Raw genomic sequence first — 17,670 nt, 5'->3', positions numbered from 1 at the left:
TACCTGTGCACATACACCTTTAATGTATACAATATTCCTTTGATCCTCACAACAACCCTGGGTGGTAGGTATTATTATCTGCATTTTATAGATGAGCAGACACAGAGAGATAAGAGAAAAAAAAAAAAAAAACAAAGGGATAGAGATGTAAAACTAGAGACATGAACAGAAAAGAGACGATGACACAAAATGATAGACAGAGGAGAGAGATAGAAACAGAGATACAGACACAGACTGAGAGACAGGGATATAGAGACATATAGGGACCTAGGTTTTAGTCAGCTTACTTTGGTGAAGTCATATAGGACCACACTACCAACCTCAGAACCAAGAGGTTGGATTGGCTACCATTAGAATTTGTCTTTGTGCAAGGTTGACCCAGGGGACAAATTACAAGGGCACTGCCAGGATTTTCCCATCCACCCTTTCCTTTGTTGAATATGAGTTCTCCCATGTAGTGTGATTTGGACTGAGTCAGAGAGGGGTTCATGTTCAACATGACCCCACCCCCCCCAAAATATACCTTTGCTATCAATGGGGCCACAGCACACTTTAAAATGCAGGAAACCATGGCTTGGAACTAGCATCAGAACCAGCTGGAAACAGAATAGGGATATTAGTTTCTATTATAGTAGTGAAAATCATGCTGGATTTGTATTTGGAAATAGGTTCAAATGTTAATTCTGTAATCTTTGGCAGACCATAAATCTCTTTGGGACTCAGTTTGTTATCTGTAAAATGGGAAAGGGATTGTACTGGGTAGCTGCAAAGGTTCTCTCCAATTCTATAGCTAAATCCATTATGATTTATGATCTGTTTTATCATGGAAATAAATATTTCTAGCCTTAAGTCTCTTGGAATCATGAGTCCTTTGAAATTAGAACCCTAGTGGTGACTGGCTGGTCCACCTGACTAAATACATATTCTTCACTTTACAAATTAGGAAACTGAGGCCAAAAAGATCTTATCCAAAGGGTTTGTCCAACATCACACCAACATATAGCAAGGCCAGAGTTCAAAGTTTTCTGACTCCAAATCAGCACTCTAATAGCCCACTTCTCTGTCTCCGCTTATTCTACCTAAACTACCAAAAGAAACCCAAACCTCTGAACTACAGGATCTAGGAGCTACCCAAAAATGTACCCCTGAGTAACAACGTAATGGGAGGAGTGTGGGAATAGCATCTCTATCTTTTGGGGAACCAGAGCAGAAGGTATCATTTTATTATTAGCTCTTGCCCTTCAATATGAACTCAGTCAAACCTGGCCTGAGGAATGCTTAACCCAGCAGACACATTTGCCTATTCTCTCCCTTCAGAAAATGAAATGAATGTAACTGTTATTCCTCTTTCCTCCCAAGTTGGCAGGAACTCTGAGAGCTGAATTCCTTCCCAGCTGTCATAATCGACTCATTTCAGGTGCCTAAAGAGCTTCTGCTCCCTTTAGATGGACCCTTTTCTGTTTTCTCCAAGGATTTTCTGTGCTGAATTTCATCTATAAGCAGCTTCCAAGTCTTCTTGGAAGAAGACAGGACATAAACCTTAAGCAAATTCATTAATCTTGCAGAGGGTGGAGAGTACAGCAGTAGGCAACAACTTGGGAAGGGATGGGTAAGAGCTATAACCCTGATCCCTTGATGCCTTACTCCTCGGCAACAAGGTGAAGGTAAATACCAGCATGGCTGAAAACAGTCGTTCTCCTGGAAAGACCTCAGGGACTGTAACTAGACCTCCAAATAGTGCTAATTGTTGTAACCAAATCTTTCTGTTTTATCATCAAACTTCTACAATGCTTTCTCAAACACTTCCTATATTTCCAAAACACCTTCACAAACATCAAAGTACCTCAACTCGATTTTCACACTAACCCCAAATCTTCACAATCCTGTAAAAACTTTTTTTTATTACCTTCTCAAGGATTTATAATTAAGTTACTAAAAGCCAGATATTCCAATTCATATGTTTCATCCTGAATTAGCCATTGCCTAGAAGTCATGGATGTGACAGGGCAAGGAAGGGCAGGAAAGAATGGAGAGAGAGAAAAGCTGGATTTGAGGTCAATTTATTTTTATTATGATGATGTCGAAGAAGACCTCACTTAAAGGTAAGAGAGTTTGGCCTTCTTTCGCCCAGAAGATCAGGAGGTCTCTGCCTCTGCAGAGTAACTTGATCACAGAGCTCCCCTTGCTAAGGAGTCAGCATTTGGAGCCATATGTCAGTCCCTTCTTTCCCACTGTGGGAGATGATGAGCTTGTCATCCTCTGACAAGTCCTGGATTCCACATTCCCTTCAACTTTTCCATCCTAGGTAGTGGGTGAGCCTGCCAGGATGGACAGAATTGGGTGACATAGACACAATCACCCCACATGCTTTGGCTAGGTCCCTGGAGACTGGGAGCCATCATGCTGATGTTTTGCTCTTATTTTTCGGCTTCCAAATCTTGGATAAACGACCCTTGGGTTTCTTCTTCTCTGCTCCATCCTTCTGGAGGTCTGCAGGGAAGAGAAGGGAAGCAGAGTTGAGTCCCTAGCCAGTCAGACCCTCACCCACCCAGAGCAAAAATACATGAAGTAAACAGTTGTCTAAGTACACACCCATTTCACAGGACACTAGTATAATATGCTCATTTTTATAAATGAGGAAGAAAGACTAAGGCCCAGAAAGGAGACAACAGGGTCATACAGATAGTGGAACTAGAATGTGAACCTGAGTCCTTTGGGCCCCAATCCAGTATTCTTTGCCTTTAGTTTCCCAGCTTCTGAACCTCAGTTCACACCATTTTCTCTAATTCCTTCCTCATCTGTAAAATGAGGATAATAACAGCACCTACCCCCAAGATTGTTGGGACAATGAAATTAGACAACAATTATAAAGCACTTAGTGCATGAAGTATCTGGTGCAAGTGCTACATAGATTGGCTATTTTTTTCTGGAGGCAATCAGGATAAAGTGACTTGCCTAGCATCACATACTAAGTAGCCTTCAATCATGAATTTTAAATCCTTCAAAGCCCAGGGTTTTTTGTTTTTTTTTTTTGTTTTGTTTTGTTTTTTGTTTTTTAATCTTCTTCCATAAGGTCTTTCTCTGATTACCCTAATTCTTCATTTCTCTCTCTCCATTAACAGGTGCCTAATCCATATATTCAGCTAAATATGGTTGGTTTTCTATTAATGTTAGACTACTTTTTAACCCTTTAACTGGACTATGAGCAACTTGAGGGCAGGACTTTGACTTGTCTGTTTTTCCCCACAGGATATGGCAGGGTCTTGAATACTTAGTCAACAACTGCACATTTGATGTAACTTTCTCCCTTTTGCTTCTAGATGCTCTCTCCTCTCAAGGTTTTCATGACACTGCTATCTCTTGATTGTACTCTTACTTTTCTGACCATGTCTTCTCTCTCAGGTTCTTCTGATGGCCTATCATTCTCCCCAACCTTGGGTGCTCTCCAAATTTCTGTCCAAGACCCCCTTCTTTTCTCTACAATCTTTATTGGTAACCTCCTCAGCATCCATAGGCTGAATGGCTATGTCTATGCAGATGACTTCTAAATCCATATATTTAGTCCCAATACCTCCCCTAAGCTTCAGTCCCATATCACAAGCTACACATTGGACATTTCAAAGTGGGTGGCCAGGAGACATGTTAAACTCACCATATCAAATACAATTCTGGCATCATCTTCTGCATGGAAGCTTTCTGGTTCCCCTCAGCTGTGAGTACCCTCTCTCTCATATACATGTATATGTATATGTTGACAAGGCAATTGGGATTAAGGGACTTGTCCTGGGTCACATGACTAGTAAGTGTTAAGTGTCTCAGGCTAGGTCCTCCTGATTTCAAGGCTGGTACTCTATTCACTCTGCCATCTAGCTGCCCCTATGTTTGATATATTTTTATATGTATTTGTAGTCTCCTCCATTAGAATATAAGCTCTTAAAGAATAGAGATCTCTTCATTCTTTGTACTTGTATCCCCATTACCTAGCACTGTGCCTTTAAGTCCAGATGTTTAATCATTTTTCAGTCATGTCTGATTCTTCATGATCCCATTTGGGGTTTTCTTAGCAGAGATACTGGAATGGTTTGCTATTTCCTTCTCCAGGTCATTTTACAGATGAGGAAACTGAAGCAAACAAGGGTGAAGTAACTTTACCAGGATCACACACTTTGCAAGTATCTGAGGCTAGATTTGATTTCAGGAAGAATAGTCTTCCTAACTTCAAACCTAACATCCTATCCAATGTGTCACCTACCTTTCCCACTAATTCAATTAGGAGGGTTTTATAATCCACAAGAGTTTGTGAATTCAATAACATAATAGATTTGGAAATAATAAATAGAAAAGTAACCCTTTTTGAAAGATATCCTAATTCAGACCAGGAATGTAAAAATAGAAAAAGACAGCTGCTCTAATCTCCTGATAATAAGATCTTTATTGATAGAACTCTAAATTATTTTATTACAATTACTAGTATGCTGAATTCAATCTGGGTCTACAGAATATAAAGAAGAATATGTAGTAGGTGTTTAATAAGTACTTGTTGATTGATTGGTTGATTGATTTGCTGATTAACTGATTTGGTTTTCTCAGTGGTTAGAAGGCTTTAGCAGCAAATCTAAAATCAATTTGGATGCAAATTTTGGCTGGTTAGCTCCCCCTCTGCTGCTGCACCTTCACACATCAGCCCTAATCTGAACAAATGATACATCAAGTAAACCAGGGAAGAGTGTGTGACTGGATCATTGTGTTTAAATCACAGTAATCCTGGCCAGGAGAGAGAAAGGAGGTATGTAGCCAAAATGGTGGCCTGTGGATGAACCAACATGGCAGGTCAAGGGAAAGGCATTGCCAATATTCCAGCACCTTTGAGCTCCTTCCTTCTCATCTTTTCCAGTAAGTTGATCTTACCAAAAAATCCCTCTTCTCTCTCCTCTTTGTCCTCTTCTTTCCTGCTACCACCAACATGGTCAAGGCTTCCTCTATCCTTAAAAATCTTCAATAGAACTATCATGACCATAAGCTATCAATCCTACATCTCTTCCAATAAATTCTCTTAGAAAAAGTACCTATCTTCTCCACTTTTCTTCTTATTCTCCACTGATATCTGACTCCCATCCTCAAACTGTTTTCTCCAAAGTTACCAATGATCTCTTAATTGTCAGATCTAATAGCCTCTTCTCTAATTTGACTCTCCTTCTACATTTAACACTGTTGTTCTCCCTCTCTTCATGGATACTTTCTCCCACTCTGTTCTCAATTGGTTGTCTCCTCCTATCTGACTCTTCTTTCTCAATCTCTTTCACTAGGTCTTCATCTGTGGAGGTCCCCTAAGATTCTATCCTAAGCCATCCTCTCATTTCTCTCACTTGCTGATCTTATCAGCTCCCATGGGTTCAATTATCATCTCCATGCAGATAATTTCCAGACCAATTTATCCACTCCTAGTTCCCATCCTGACCTCTAATATCACATCACCAACTGTCAGTTGATCATCTCAAATTGATTGTTCTTTAGGCATCTCAAATTCAATACATATAAAATATAATTATCTTTCCTTCAAAACTCTCCTCCTTCATGAACTATATAACTCAATCTTGGTGCCATCTTCAAGACAAATGTCTTAGCCCACAAATCCAATCAGTTACCAATTTCTTTCTTCTGAACATCTCTCCTCTTCTTACCACTTATATAAACACCACCCTAGATCAGCTTCTCATCGTCTCTTGCTTAGACTATCACAATAATCTTCTAATTGGGTCTTTCTGCCTCAAGTCTCTATTCCAATCTCTTCTCTACTCAGCTTTGAGAGTAATTGTCCTAAAGTGTAGGAAAGTAGAGGTGACCATGTCACTTCCTGATTAATAAGCTCTCCCAGCAATCTGTTACCTGAAAGATCAGTTATACTATACTTTGTTTCATATTTAATGCTCTTCACAACCTGGTCCTTTCCTACCTTTCCAAATTTCTATTTTATTCTCCACAATACAGACATACTGGTTTTGCTGTCTCCCAGATATGATGTTCTATTGCCTTTATCCTTATCTTTGTAATAATCTGCTCCTCATGCCTGGAATGCTCTCCCCAATTTCAAATTCTTGAAATCCTGGCTTCCTTTAAGACTCAACCCAAGTAATAAGAATGCATTATTTGACAAAAATTGCTGGGAAAATTGGAAATCAGTATGGCAGAAACTAGGCATTGACCCACACTTAACACCGTACACCAAGATAAGGTCAAAATGGGTTCATGACCTAGGCATAAAGAATGAGATGATAAATAAATTGGAAGAGCATAGCATAGTTTACCTCGCAGACCTGTGGAAGAGGAAGGAATTTATGACTAAAGAAGAACTAGAGATCACTATTGACCACAACATAGAAAATTTTGATTATATCAAATTGAAAAGTTTTTGTACAAACAAAACAAATGCAAACAAGATTAGAAAGGAAACAATAAACTGGGAAAACATTTTTACAATCAAAGGTTCTGATAAAGGCCTCATTTCCAAAATATATAGAGAATTGACTCTAATCTATAAGAAATCAAACCATTCTCCAATTGATAGATGGTCAAAGGATATGAACAGACAATTCTCAGATGATGAAATTGAAACTATTTATAGACATGTGAAAATATGCTCCAAATCATTATTAATCAGAGAAATGCAAATTAAGACAACTCTGAGATACCACTACACACCTGTCAGATTGGCTAGAATGACAGGGAAAGATAATGGGGAATGTTGGAGGGGATGTGGGAAAACAGGGACACTGATACATTGTTGGTGGAATTGTGAACACATCCAGCCATTCTGGAAAGCAATTTGGAACTATGCTCAAAAAGTTATCAAACTGTGCATACCCTTTAATCCAGCAGTGTTTCTACTGGGCTTATACCCCAAAGAGATACTAAAGAAAGGAAAGGGACCTGTATGTGCCAAAATGTTTGTGGCAGCCCTGTTTGTAGTGGCTAGAAGCTGGAAAACGAAAGGATGTCCATCAATTGGAGAATGGTTGAGTAAATTGTGGTATATGAATGTTATGGAATATTATTGTTCTGTAAGGAATGACCAGCAGAATGAATACAGAGAGGACTGGTGAGACTTACATGAACTGATGCTGAGTGAAATGAGCAGAACCAGGAGATCATTTTATACCTCAACAACGATACTGTTTGAGGATGTATTCTGATGGAAGTGGATCTCTTCGATAAAGAGAGTCTTAATTGATCAAAGATGGACAGAAGCAGCTACACTCAGAGAAAGAACACTGGGAAATGAATATAAACTGCTTGCATTTTTGTTTCTCTTCCCGGGTTATTTATACCTCCTGAATCCAATTCTCTCTGTGCAACAAGAAAACTGTTCGGTTCTGCACACATATATTGTATCTGGGATATACTGCAACCCATTCAACATGTAAAGGACTGCTTGCCATCTGGGGGAAGGGGTGGAGGGAGGGAGGGGAAAAATCGGAACAGAAGTGAATGCAAGGGATAATGCTGTAAAAAATTACCCTGGCATGCGTTCTATCAATAAAAAGTTATTAAAAAAAAAAAAAAAAAGACTCAACCCAAGTACTACTCTTGGGCCACTCTTAATACCCCACCCTCTAGTGCTAATGACATCCTTCTAAAACTTATTCCATCTCATATGTTGATTTATATATGTAGTTTTCCTCATTAGAATATAAGCCCCTTGAAGGCAAGAGCTGTTTTTGCTTTTTCTTTGTATCTCTAGCATTTAGCACTAAGTAAGAGTTTAATAAATGCTTGTTGATTGAATGATTGGTAAAAGATAATCATCTTTTGCAAGGAAGTAGCATAAAACATTCAAATTTTATCAACATTTCCCATAATTCTCCTTGCCTAACTTACCCAACTTTTGATGACTACTTTAGACATAATTTCTTCCTACTCCCTAATATGAAGTGACATTCTTAATAAGGTTTAAAATGGCCTCTGGTTCATTCTCTCAGATCATAGCTCATACCTCCCCACTAATCCCAATCTTTTCCTAAGAGGGATCTGCCCTCAAACCTTGATGACTGTTTTCCTTCATAAAGGTAGGATGGTCTTAAGCATGTCTAACTTACCTAGTTTCTGGATCATGTCCTGAATCACCTGGTCCTCCTCCTGTTCCCTAAAAAAATAAACAAATTAGTTTACAAGAGTTGTTAAAGATTTAATAGGCCAAGGCAAAAAAATATCATGGCAATGACAATTGTGGGACATTTCTGGATCATGTCCTGAATCACCTGGTCCTCCTCCTGTTCCCTAAAAAAATAAACAAATTAGTTTACAAGAGTAGGTAAAGATTTAATAGGCCAAGGCAAAAAAATATCATGGCAATGACAATTGTGGGACAAGTTCCTACAGTATCCCTTTGTCTGAACACCCAGACACCCTCTGGATGACTTCACTACAACCAAAAAGGTGACTAATATTATGTTCCTGCCCAGTCCACTGGACATCTGAGGCAGGCAAATTCCAGCTCCTGTCTTAGTATCTACAATAGCTAGAAGCAGCCCTGGGCTAGAAGATTAAAAATGGTTAACTATACTTGTCAGTTTTAAAAGGATAAAAGGAAATTAAACCAAAACAAACAGGAAACACATACACACAAAAACACACATACATACACACACATAAAAACCGCTCCAACAATGCATTTACTGGCAGAAGAAACTAGCAACTCACAAATGACCCCCTTGGCCATTCTAAGAGAGGTCGGGGGCCAAGTGGTGCATTTTCCTCACAGTTAGTGCAAATCGGCTGATGTATTAGCTGACTATGTTTTTAAAGGAGTCTATGGAGAAATATTAAAACCAGAAGAAAAAAATCTCACCAAATTAACCTCTCACCCCAAATTCCCCCTCCCCTTTCCCAGGAGACAAGGAACTGGAATCCAGAAAAGGCAGGGCTTCTATCTGACAAAGAGACCTGGACAGTCCTTCTTGGGGGAGAGGGAGGGAAACAAAACAAGGCTGAAGCAGGTAGGGAACCCTGGGAAGGGGCTGAGAACAAGTTAATCTTCCCAGAAGAATTATTTTCTGTCCATACACCTCCCCACCCCTCACCCCAGTTCTAGACTAGCCTGACTACTTCAAATAAGTAATTTTTCTCAATTCCTTTCCCATAGCCTGTCATTGGGTCTGGTTTTGTCATTTTCCCAGTTAGCAAAACTAGAAAGCCGGGGAGTCTTTCAATGTGGTTCCTCCCTCCCCCTCACAACCAATCATTTAGGAAGTCCTATCCTTTTCTTATTTTTCAGCATCTGTCAGCAGCATCCCTCTCCATTACCCTCATTATTAGCAATTTGCTCCTGGCCTTCATGTCCTTGCATCTGCATTACTCCTGCAAAAGCCTTCAAACTGATTGCTGCTTTTAGATCATCTAGCACATTGCAATCAGTTCATCTTCTCTCCAGGTTTCTTTACATCACTCATCTGCTCAAAAGCATACAAAAACTCCCTATTACCCCTCAATTCAATCTAGCACTGTCCATTTGAATTGCCCGGTCTAGATGGCTATTTCCATAGATATAGTCACACATTGATATGGGCAAAGCTCAAAGATTGCTCATTCACTTGCATATTATAATGTGTTCTGAGGAAAACAATGTTTAAACATCACTTTATTTCTTACATCTAGCTTTGTTACCGTGGATAATTTCATTAACTTCTCTGAGGATATTTCCTTATTTGTAATATGGAAATTAAATGTAATATTTGCTTCATAGGGATTTTACAAGGACCAATGAAATAATGTGGATAAAAGGGAAGACATGAATGGTTAAAACAAAAAAACAAAAAACAATGACTTTAAGTTACTTCTGACATTCAGGAAGACCTGAACTCAAGCCAGCCTCAGTCACTCATTAGCAGAAAAAATTAGCACAACCCATCTATCTCAGTTTCTTCAACTACAAAATGGGGTTTATAATAGCCCTACTTCATAGGATTGTTGTAAAGATCAAATGAGATAATACCTGTAAAGTGCACAGTGCCTGGCACATTTTAGGTTCCTAATTAATTCTTGTTCCCTTCCCCCTTTCCTGACACTTAAAACTTTTGTGGACTTAAACAAGGCACTTAAATCTCCTTGGGCCTCAGTTGCCCCTTCTGTAAAATGAGAAAATTGGACTAGATGTCCTCTAAGGTGCCTTTCAACTACAGATCCATGATCTTGCCTTTTTCACCTCTTCTTTGCAAAATTTATTATGCAATATATACTTCTATTTATCAGTTCTTTCTCTGGATGAAGATAGCATCTTTCTTCATAGATCCTTTGTAGTTACTTTGGACATTTATAATAGTCAAAATTATTTCTTTCCTAAAAGTTACATAAATAAAAAGTCTGATAAATGGAAGTATGTATAGAACAATTTCACACACACACACACACACACACACACACATATCTATTTGTAGCTAATAGTAGCCATCTCTAGGTTGGGGGGAGGAAAAAAAGGAGAAAAAAGGGAAAAAATTTACTATATATAAATCGCATATATATGTACATATATACATACACAAATACATAGAGAAAATAGCAAGTTATGTATAATAGATTTTTTGTTTCATGTGCAATCATCTTTTAAAATTATACTATGCTATGGAAATATTGTTTTATCCCATAAATCAAAAATAAAATAAAATTTTTAAAAGGAAAAAAATTTAGCATGTTACATAAATGTTAACTATTATAACAATTTACCCCTTACCCTATATGGTCTAGCCCTTGATTAAGAATTTAGTTCTTGATTTGTCCTGTATTTTATATCTATTAATACTGCCTTCCTTACTAGAGACAAAACTACTTGATTATAACATTTTATCCCCTTCTGGAAATAAAACTATTAGAATGTAACTCTCTTGAGGTCAAGGCTATATCATTTGATATGTATGTTTTGCAGGGTCTTAGGATCTCCTCTATTCTAAATCCCCCAAGAAGATTTATTGAATGGTGAATAAAGGACCTATATTAATGGAATACCAGCTCTGCCTGCTGTCTCTTAAATGATCAGTCCCTACCAAGTTCATTATCAGCTTAGAAAGTGGGTGATTAATTCTTTAATCCCATCACTTTTCTAAAACTAAATTATAAATGAATTACAATCTGCTTTATTAGAGTGAATGTAGCAAGATAAAATCTCAATTTCTTGAGGCAATGATGTCAATATCCTCAGGGCTCAGGACATAGAAGAAGCAGTTAAATATTTGTTAACTTGCACTGAATTAAACTAGAATCAAGCATTTTCCCTGAAGGGATAGGACCAATAGAAATGTTCTTCCCCAGGTTGTGTCTATACATTTAAGCACACCTCTGGATGGTGGTGGTAGTGTTCAATCGTGCTCAAATTTTCATGACTCCATTTGGGGTTTTCTTGACAAAGATACTGGAGTAACTTGCCATTTTCTTCTTCAGCTCATTTTACAAATGAGAAAACTGAGAGAAACAGGGTTAGTAAGTGTCCAGAGACCAAATTTGAATTCAAAAAGATCTCTTCTCCATCCATTGGGCCACCTAGGATCCTAAAACTGTCAAATTAAGCTCCTATTTTCTCCATAGCCCTTAACTACTCAGAGTCAACCCTCTCCTCCAAACTTCATAAAAAGGGACCATATTCTCTTGATTCAGTTAATAGAGCTTGGCTAAAAGCTCATCCTCTCTGAACTTTGGTTTCCTCATCTGCAAAATATGGATAATTATTCTTATTGCAACATTCTTCATTGGAGTTGGAGGAAGTAGAAAGAATGAGTAAAACTACAAACACAAATAACTTTAGAAAAAGAGATAGACAAAGTATTGAGAGAGATGAAGTATCCTTGTTTTCCCATCCCAGGCAGAAGCAGAATATTTTCTTCCTGTGTTCAATCCAATTCCTCTTCTTGTATCCTGCCCCATTTCAGAACCCAGATCCCTATCCCTAAATGAAGTGGGGTTGCTCACTGTCGGACATTTATAAGTCAAAATGACTTATTTCCTAAAAATGACATAAAGAAAAAAGTCTGATAAATGGAAGTAGGAATAGAACAATTTTACACATACACACACACACACACACACACACACCTATTTTTGTCTAATAGTAGCCATCTCTAGGGTTGAGGGAGGAAAAAAGGGAGAGGAAAAAAAGGGAAAAAAATTTACTATAAATTTTATGTGTGTGTGTTACATGTGTATATATGTGCATTGTGTATATACACATGTGTATACATGCACATACATCTATATGCCTATGTGTATAGCAAGTTATATATAATAGATTTTTTTGTTTCATGTGCAATCATCTCCACTAGACTGTCCAAGTTCCCCCCTTTTTGTTCCCAACACACTCCCTTCAATCCACCTCACCCACCGCATCCTAACCTGATCCGATCCTCATCCAGACAATCCACAATGTCACTGCGATCGTTCACGGTGTTTACATACTGTTCCAAAAGCTCTTGCTCCCTTTTCTTTTCCCTCGGTGTCTTCAGCGCCTCTGTAGAGTTAAAACAGCAATGACTCCATTTGCCCTGGCTAGTCTGAATTTCCCCCAAGATGAGCAAGTTATTCCTTATCAAGCTGTTAGTCCCTACTTCTCCTGCAGGTGGCAGCATCTATACTCTCTGATGGTGGAAGCTGAGTAACTGGGAGTCTGGGACAAGGCATCCTTCCAAAATCACAGGATGCTATAACCTCAGGAGACCCAAAGACCAAATCATTCACCCTCTGTTGCTGGCCAGAGTAAGACCTTCTTGACTGAGTAGCTGAGGGTTTTAAAGGCTTTCAGCCAGTAACAGAAGCCTCCAAAAGGCTTAAAGCAAAGAACAAAGGACAAGTGGATACATTGTATAACTTTAGACAAGATACTTAGTGTCTCTGGGTATCCTGACTTACCAAACAAGGAGTTTGGGATATACTCCTCAAGGTTCCTTCCAGCTTTAAATCTTACAAGATGCTAAAGTGAAAAGATTACAGAGACCAGGAGCAGGAACTGGGTAACCTAGAGAAGATGTGAGGGTGAGAGGAAAGCTATTCTTAAGTATTTCCAGGACTACCATATGGAAAAGGGATAAGACTTCTTCTGCTCTTCAAAAATAGAACTAGTAGCAATGGATGGAAGTTGTACAGATGTAGACTTAGGCTCGATACAAGTAAGAATTTCCTAAAATTTAGGGCTATCCAAAAAAGAATGTGCCGCACCTAGGTGGGTTCTCCAGCACTGAAAGTTTTCAGACAGACCCTGGATAACCACTTCTCATGGGATACTGGAGACTGGTCTCTTGTTCAGCTGAATGGGGACTAGATGGTCTTTGGGGTCCCTTCTCATTCTCTAAGATGTTGTGATTCTTCAATTCCATTCTGATTCTATGAACTCTGGAATTGTCTTTTTTTATTATTCTTTTTTTTTTTTTTAATGTATTGCAATCTTGTTTTTATATCACTTCACTTCTACATTATCTGTCCTCTCTCACCTACTAAAAGAACCATGCCTTGTAACAAGCAAACAAACAAAAGATGAAAAAAAGAGTTCAGCAAAACTAACCAACACTTCAACTGATCTGATAATATGTGCATTATTTCACACCTCTATGATTCTAAGAGGATCCTTTCAACAAGGATTCCAGGATTTCACAGCAGAAGCAGGTACCCTTTTCCCTTTCTCTACATGAGGCAGAAGGAAAATAAAAACAAAGCTTCTTAAACTGCAGTTTGCAACCCATATGGGGTCTCATATGAGGGTCACAAAATTATTATTTATTATCAGCAAAGGTTTGATTTGTATATCTATTTTATATGCCAATATACCTGGGGTCGTTTCTTGGGCAAGATTTCTAGGACAAAAAGGAGTCATGAATGGAAAAAGTTTAAGAAGCCCTGGACTAAAAGGCCTGGTCATCTACTTACCTGGTTTTTCCATCAAGCGGCGAAGTTCATCAGCAATATCAAGCTGCATCTCCTCCAGACGCTGCTCCTTGGCCCTGGCAAATCCAGCAAAGAAGCAGGTTAGATAGCTGAGCTCAGAGTGACCTGGTCTTTACCTTTCCCATCTGGTTCAGAGTTAAAGGTCATCAGGGGAGGCTGCTCTCTCACCATTTAAAAAATGTTTTCCCCCAATAATAGCCCATCTCTAGCTCTCTCTTTCAAAAGGAAAATCTGGTATGGGGGAGTTCCCCTGCTCAAACTCCAACTTCAAGAGTATAAAGGAACAAGCAAAGGGTTATTTGCCTTCCACGTAGCTCACATCTGCCAAAGGGGAAGAGGGCTAAATATTTAAGCCACACTCACTTGTACATCAGTTCTGACTCCTGCCTCATCAGCAGCTGTTTCTCATGAATGAGTTTGAACCATTCTACCATGAGGGCATCTTCAGAGTCATCTAGACAACAAGGAGGGAGGATAAGGTATCCTGAAAATCAAAGGTGACCAGGCCCCCCCCCCCCGAAACTTTGTGCAGATGAGACACCCAGTGTTTCTACTCTTTCCTATCTACCTTTGTCTCAAATAGGATGAATCTCAGTGAAGTTCTATATCTAACTAAAACCAAATACCTCAAATCCTTGGTTTTAGGGTTCCTGCCTTGGTGTAGTCCACAGGTAATGCAACACAGACCTCTCAGTCAAAGTAGCTTTCTTCTAACCCATCTTGCCTAGGGCAAACTTCTGAACAGCAGAAGCTCCTCCCCATTCCCAAACCTTTCTTTCCCTCAAGGGAAGAGTCAGGATTGAGCACCAAAAGATAGAATATAGGATGGAGATTAACAGAAACTGAAGTGGGGGATAGGTTTCAAGGTCTAAGGCAAGGATGGGAAGGGGAAAAATCAGGGAGACCAAGCAAGGGTGCCTAGAGTAGCAAACATTGGCCCTAAAATGACATAGAGTAATCCTAAATGGAGTTAGAACATGATATATATGGAAGTTTGTTTAAAAGAATTGCATACAGCAACATGATAAATGTGGAAATATGTATGGAAGAATTGTACATGTTTAACATATATTGAATTGCTTGTTGTCTAGGAGTAGGGGAAAAGTAGGGAGAAAAACTTAGAACACAGAGTTTTGTGAGGGTGAATGTCATAAACTATTTTTGAATGTCTTTTGAAAATAAGATATTATTTGGAGGGCAACTAGATGGCACAGTGGATAGAGCACTGGCCCTGAAGTCAGGAGAACTTGAATTCAAATCTAGCCTCAGACACTTAATATGTCTTAGCTGACATATTAAAAAAGATTTTTTTTTTTAAAGAATTCCACATATTTAGCCTATATCATATTGCTGGTTATCTTGGGAACTGGGGAGGTAAGCGAGGAAAAGAGAAAATTTTGGAACAAAAAGTCTTACAAAAAATGAATGCTGAAAACTATCTTTACATGTATTTGGAAAAATAAAATACTATTTAAAAATGAGATTGGAAAAGAAATTAACTCAGAGAAGACATAAGTCATAATACCAAGCCTGTGGTCAGCCCTTTTCAGCTATTCCTCATAGAAAAAGAGACTGAGTCAGTCCCCTTCCCAGCAGGTAGGGGTGGTTGATAGGTAGTTCCAGCCAAGGAAACATATCTGGCAGCAGCCCATCCCTAACCCCAAAATATGATTTCACTCTTCCCAATGAAACTTAGAGTCTTCCTGCTAACTTACCTCCCTCAGCTTCCCGAAGCTTTCTCTCTAAGTCTACTCCTTTCAGTTCTAAAGAGTCCAGCTCTTTCTCAATGTCCTGAATCTTCTTCTGGATCTCTTCTTCTGACATATAGTCAGGGTGGAGCTAAGAGGCAGAAACAGAGTAGGAAGGTGATTACAGGGAGAGATGGCATAGGATAATTAAACTTGCAGTCAAGAAAACTTGGTTTAAATACTGCCTCTAACAGTAGCTAAATGAGCCAGGTTACACAATCTCTTTAAGCCTCGGTTTACCCATCTATAAAAGGAGGTTAGACTTGATGACTTATAAAGTGCTTTACAATTCTAAATCTATGATCCAAAGACAACATTGTCTTTCCAACACCAAAACCACCACCATTAACCACTTATCTCCTGAATAGCACAAAGTGTAGAGAGGATCCAATTTAATTTATTGCATGTTTCTAAGTACCTACCATGTGGCCTCCCCCATTCCCAATGGGAAAAAATAAATAATACCAAGCCCAATCTTTCCCTACACTGATGATTCCTTCCATTTGCCTTCATTATCCCCTTTCTCTCTCCCTCCCATCCCTTCCCCTACCCTTCCAATTCTTTTGTTAAACTACTTCTCTTTTCAAACACACCTTAACTGGAGATTTCACCTCCTTGTTCAGTGAGATGGGGAAGCTTGTTGTATTGCAGGGCTTTTCTGAAAAGGAAGCAAAACCCATCAAAATCTTCAACAAACTGATACTTGAGTTCTACCACTCCATCTATTGATGTTGGGTATTTCAAAGACTGTCCTTCATACCTAGAATTCTATCTCTCCTTATCTTCATCCTCTGGCTTCCTTCAAGGGAAAATCCTCTAAAACTCACAGGGTATAAACAACCCCCTTGAAGTCTGTGTTCTATTCATTCCCCTGCTCCTTTTCCTTTAACCATTTATTTACTCAACCAACCCCTCAGATCCTGACTGCAATCTCTAATTTTCCTTAGAGGGTGTGAACCTCCTTGATGAGCAAATAGGATGCCTACAAACATTAAATGACTCATAAAACTTTCCTTTACTCCTTGGGCTATTTCCCTTGGGGGAAGACCAAAAGAGGTAAGGGGAAGAAAGAAGGAAAAGCAATAGGGAGATTGAGGAAGGAGAATGGAAGGAGGAAGAGGGGCTTGGACCCTCACCACAGACAAGGAAAGCTTCAAGCTAACCTGTCTTGTTGAGTCGACTGGGCTTCTCTGGAGGGATGGATTCTTCCCACTTCTTCTCAGGCTTCATCCAACTATCAGAAACATCCAGGTTAGGGGGTATCAAGAGTTTCTTCCGGCCTTCTGGTAAAGCAGTTGAAGCTATATAGAGAAAAAAGAGACAGGCAGACAGAGAATGATGAGGGTCAGATGAATTTATAATTCTTTATAAGGCCATATCATGCTCAATCTTGAATTCCAAAACAAATCTTAATCCATGTACACACCAGAATTCATCCTCTTTCATTCCTCAATCACAGATTTTTTTTTTATCTAATTCTCTTGATTCTTAATCGCTAACATATCCCATACCTAAACTATAGACTCCCTAACAATAGAGTTGAACAAAACTATGTATCCCAAGAGTTAATATTTGTTGGGCTGAAATAATTTTTTCCATTGGTGGGGATGAGTTTCCATTTAACCACCGTTACTCTCACCTAATCTCCCTAGGAATGAATGGTATACTCCTAAATTAAGCAGCTCACAACATGAAAACTTGACAGCTAAAACCAGTCACGAAACCAAGTTTGGATCTCAGTTCTGATACTGACAACCTGTGTGATCACAGTCAAGTCCCTTAATCTCTCTTGTTCTCAGTTTTTTCATCTGCAAAATAAAGACGTTGAACTAGATTAAACTAGGGCCAAAGTAACTAAGTCAGTGCTCAAAGCTGGGGAGGGAAAAGGCTGGTGAAAAGGAAGGCATGCCTAAATAAATAAATGACTAAAATAAGTAAATAAATGAGAGAATGGATAATTAATTAAACAAATGAATAGATGAATAATAGCTAAACATAAAATATTAAC

General features: G+C 38.8%; 1 protein-coding gene across 2 annotated transcripts in view; it reads right to left on the bottom strand.

The window, feature by feature from the left end:
- Positions 1-2,044: 2,044 nt before the first annotated feature.
- Positions 2,045-17,670, bottom strand: part of MICALL2 (MICAL like 2) — a 64,691-nt gene continuing 49,065 nt past the window's right edge. Inside the window, exons 10-17 of one of the 2 annotated variants that reach the window (XM_052000316.1) lie at positions 16,826-16,963; positions 16,256-16,320; positions 15,630-15,753; positions 14,278-14,368; positions 13,897-13,970; positions 12,373-12,487; positions 8,094-8,140; positions 2,045-2,490 (exon numbers count right to left, since the gene is read on the bottom strand). In XM_052000316.1, the coding sequence (XP_051856276.1) occupies positions 2,399-2,490; positions 8,094-8,140; positions 12,373-12,487; positions 13,897-13,970; positions 14,278-14,368; positions 15,630-15,753; positions 16,256-16,320; positions 16,826-16,963 (746 nt within the window). In that variant the 3' untranslated portion in view covers positions 2,045-2,398. Of the gene's footprint in view, positions 2,491-8,089; positions 8,275-12,372; positions 12,488-13,896; positions 13,971-14,277; positions 14,369-15,629; positions 15,754-16,255; positions 16,321-16,825; positions 16,964-17,670 lie in introns of those variants that run through there. The other variant, XM_052000327.1, reaches the window with a different exon arrangement.

Source organism: Antechinus flavipes, chromosome 1 (genome assembly GCF_016432865.1).
Source record: "Antechinus flavipes isolate AdamAnt ecotype Samford, QLD, Australia chromosome 1, AdamAnt_v2, whole genome shotgun sequence".
Lineage (NCBI taxonomy): Eukaryota > Metazoa > Chordata > Mammalia > Dasyuromorphia > Dasyuridae > Antechinus > Antechinus flavipes.
This window is presented reverse-complemented; position numbering and strand designations above follow the sequence as displayed.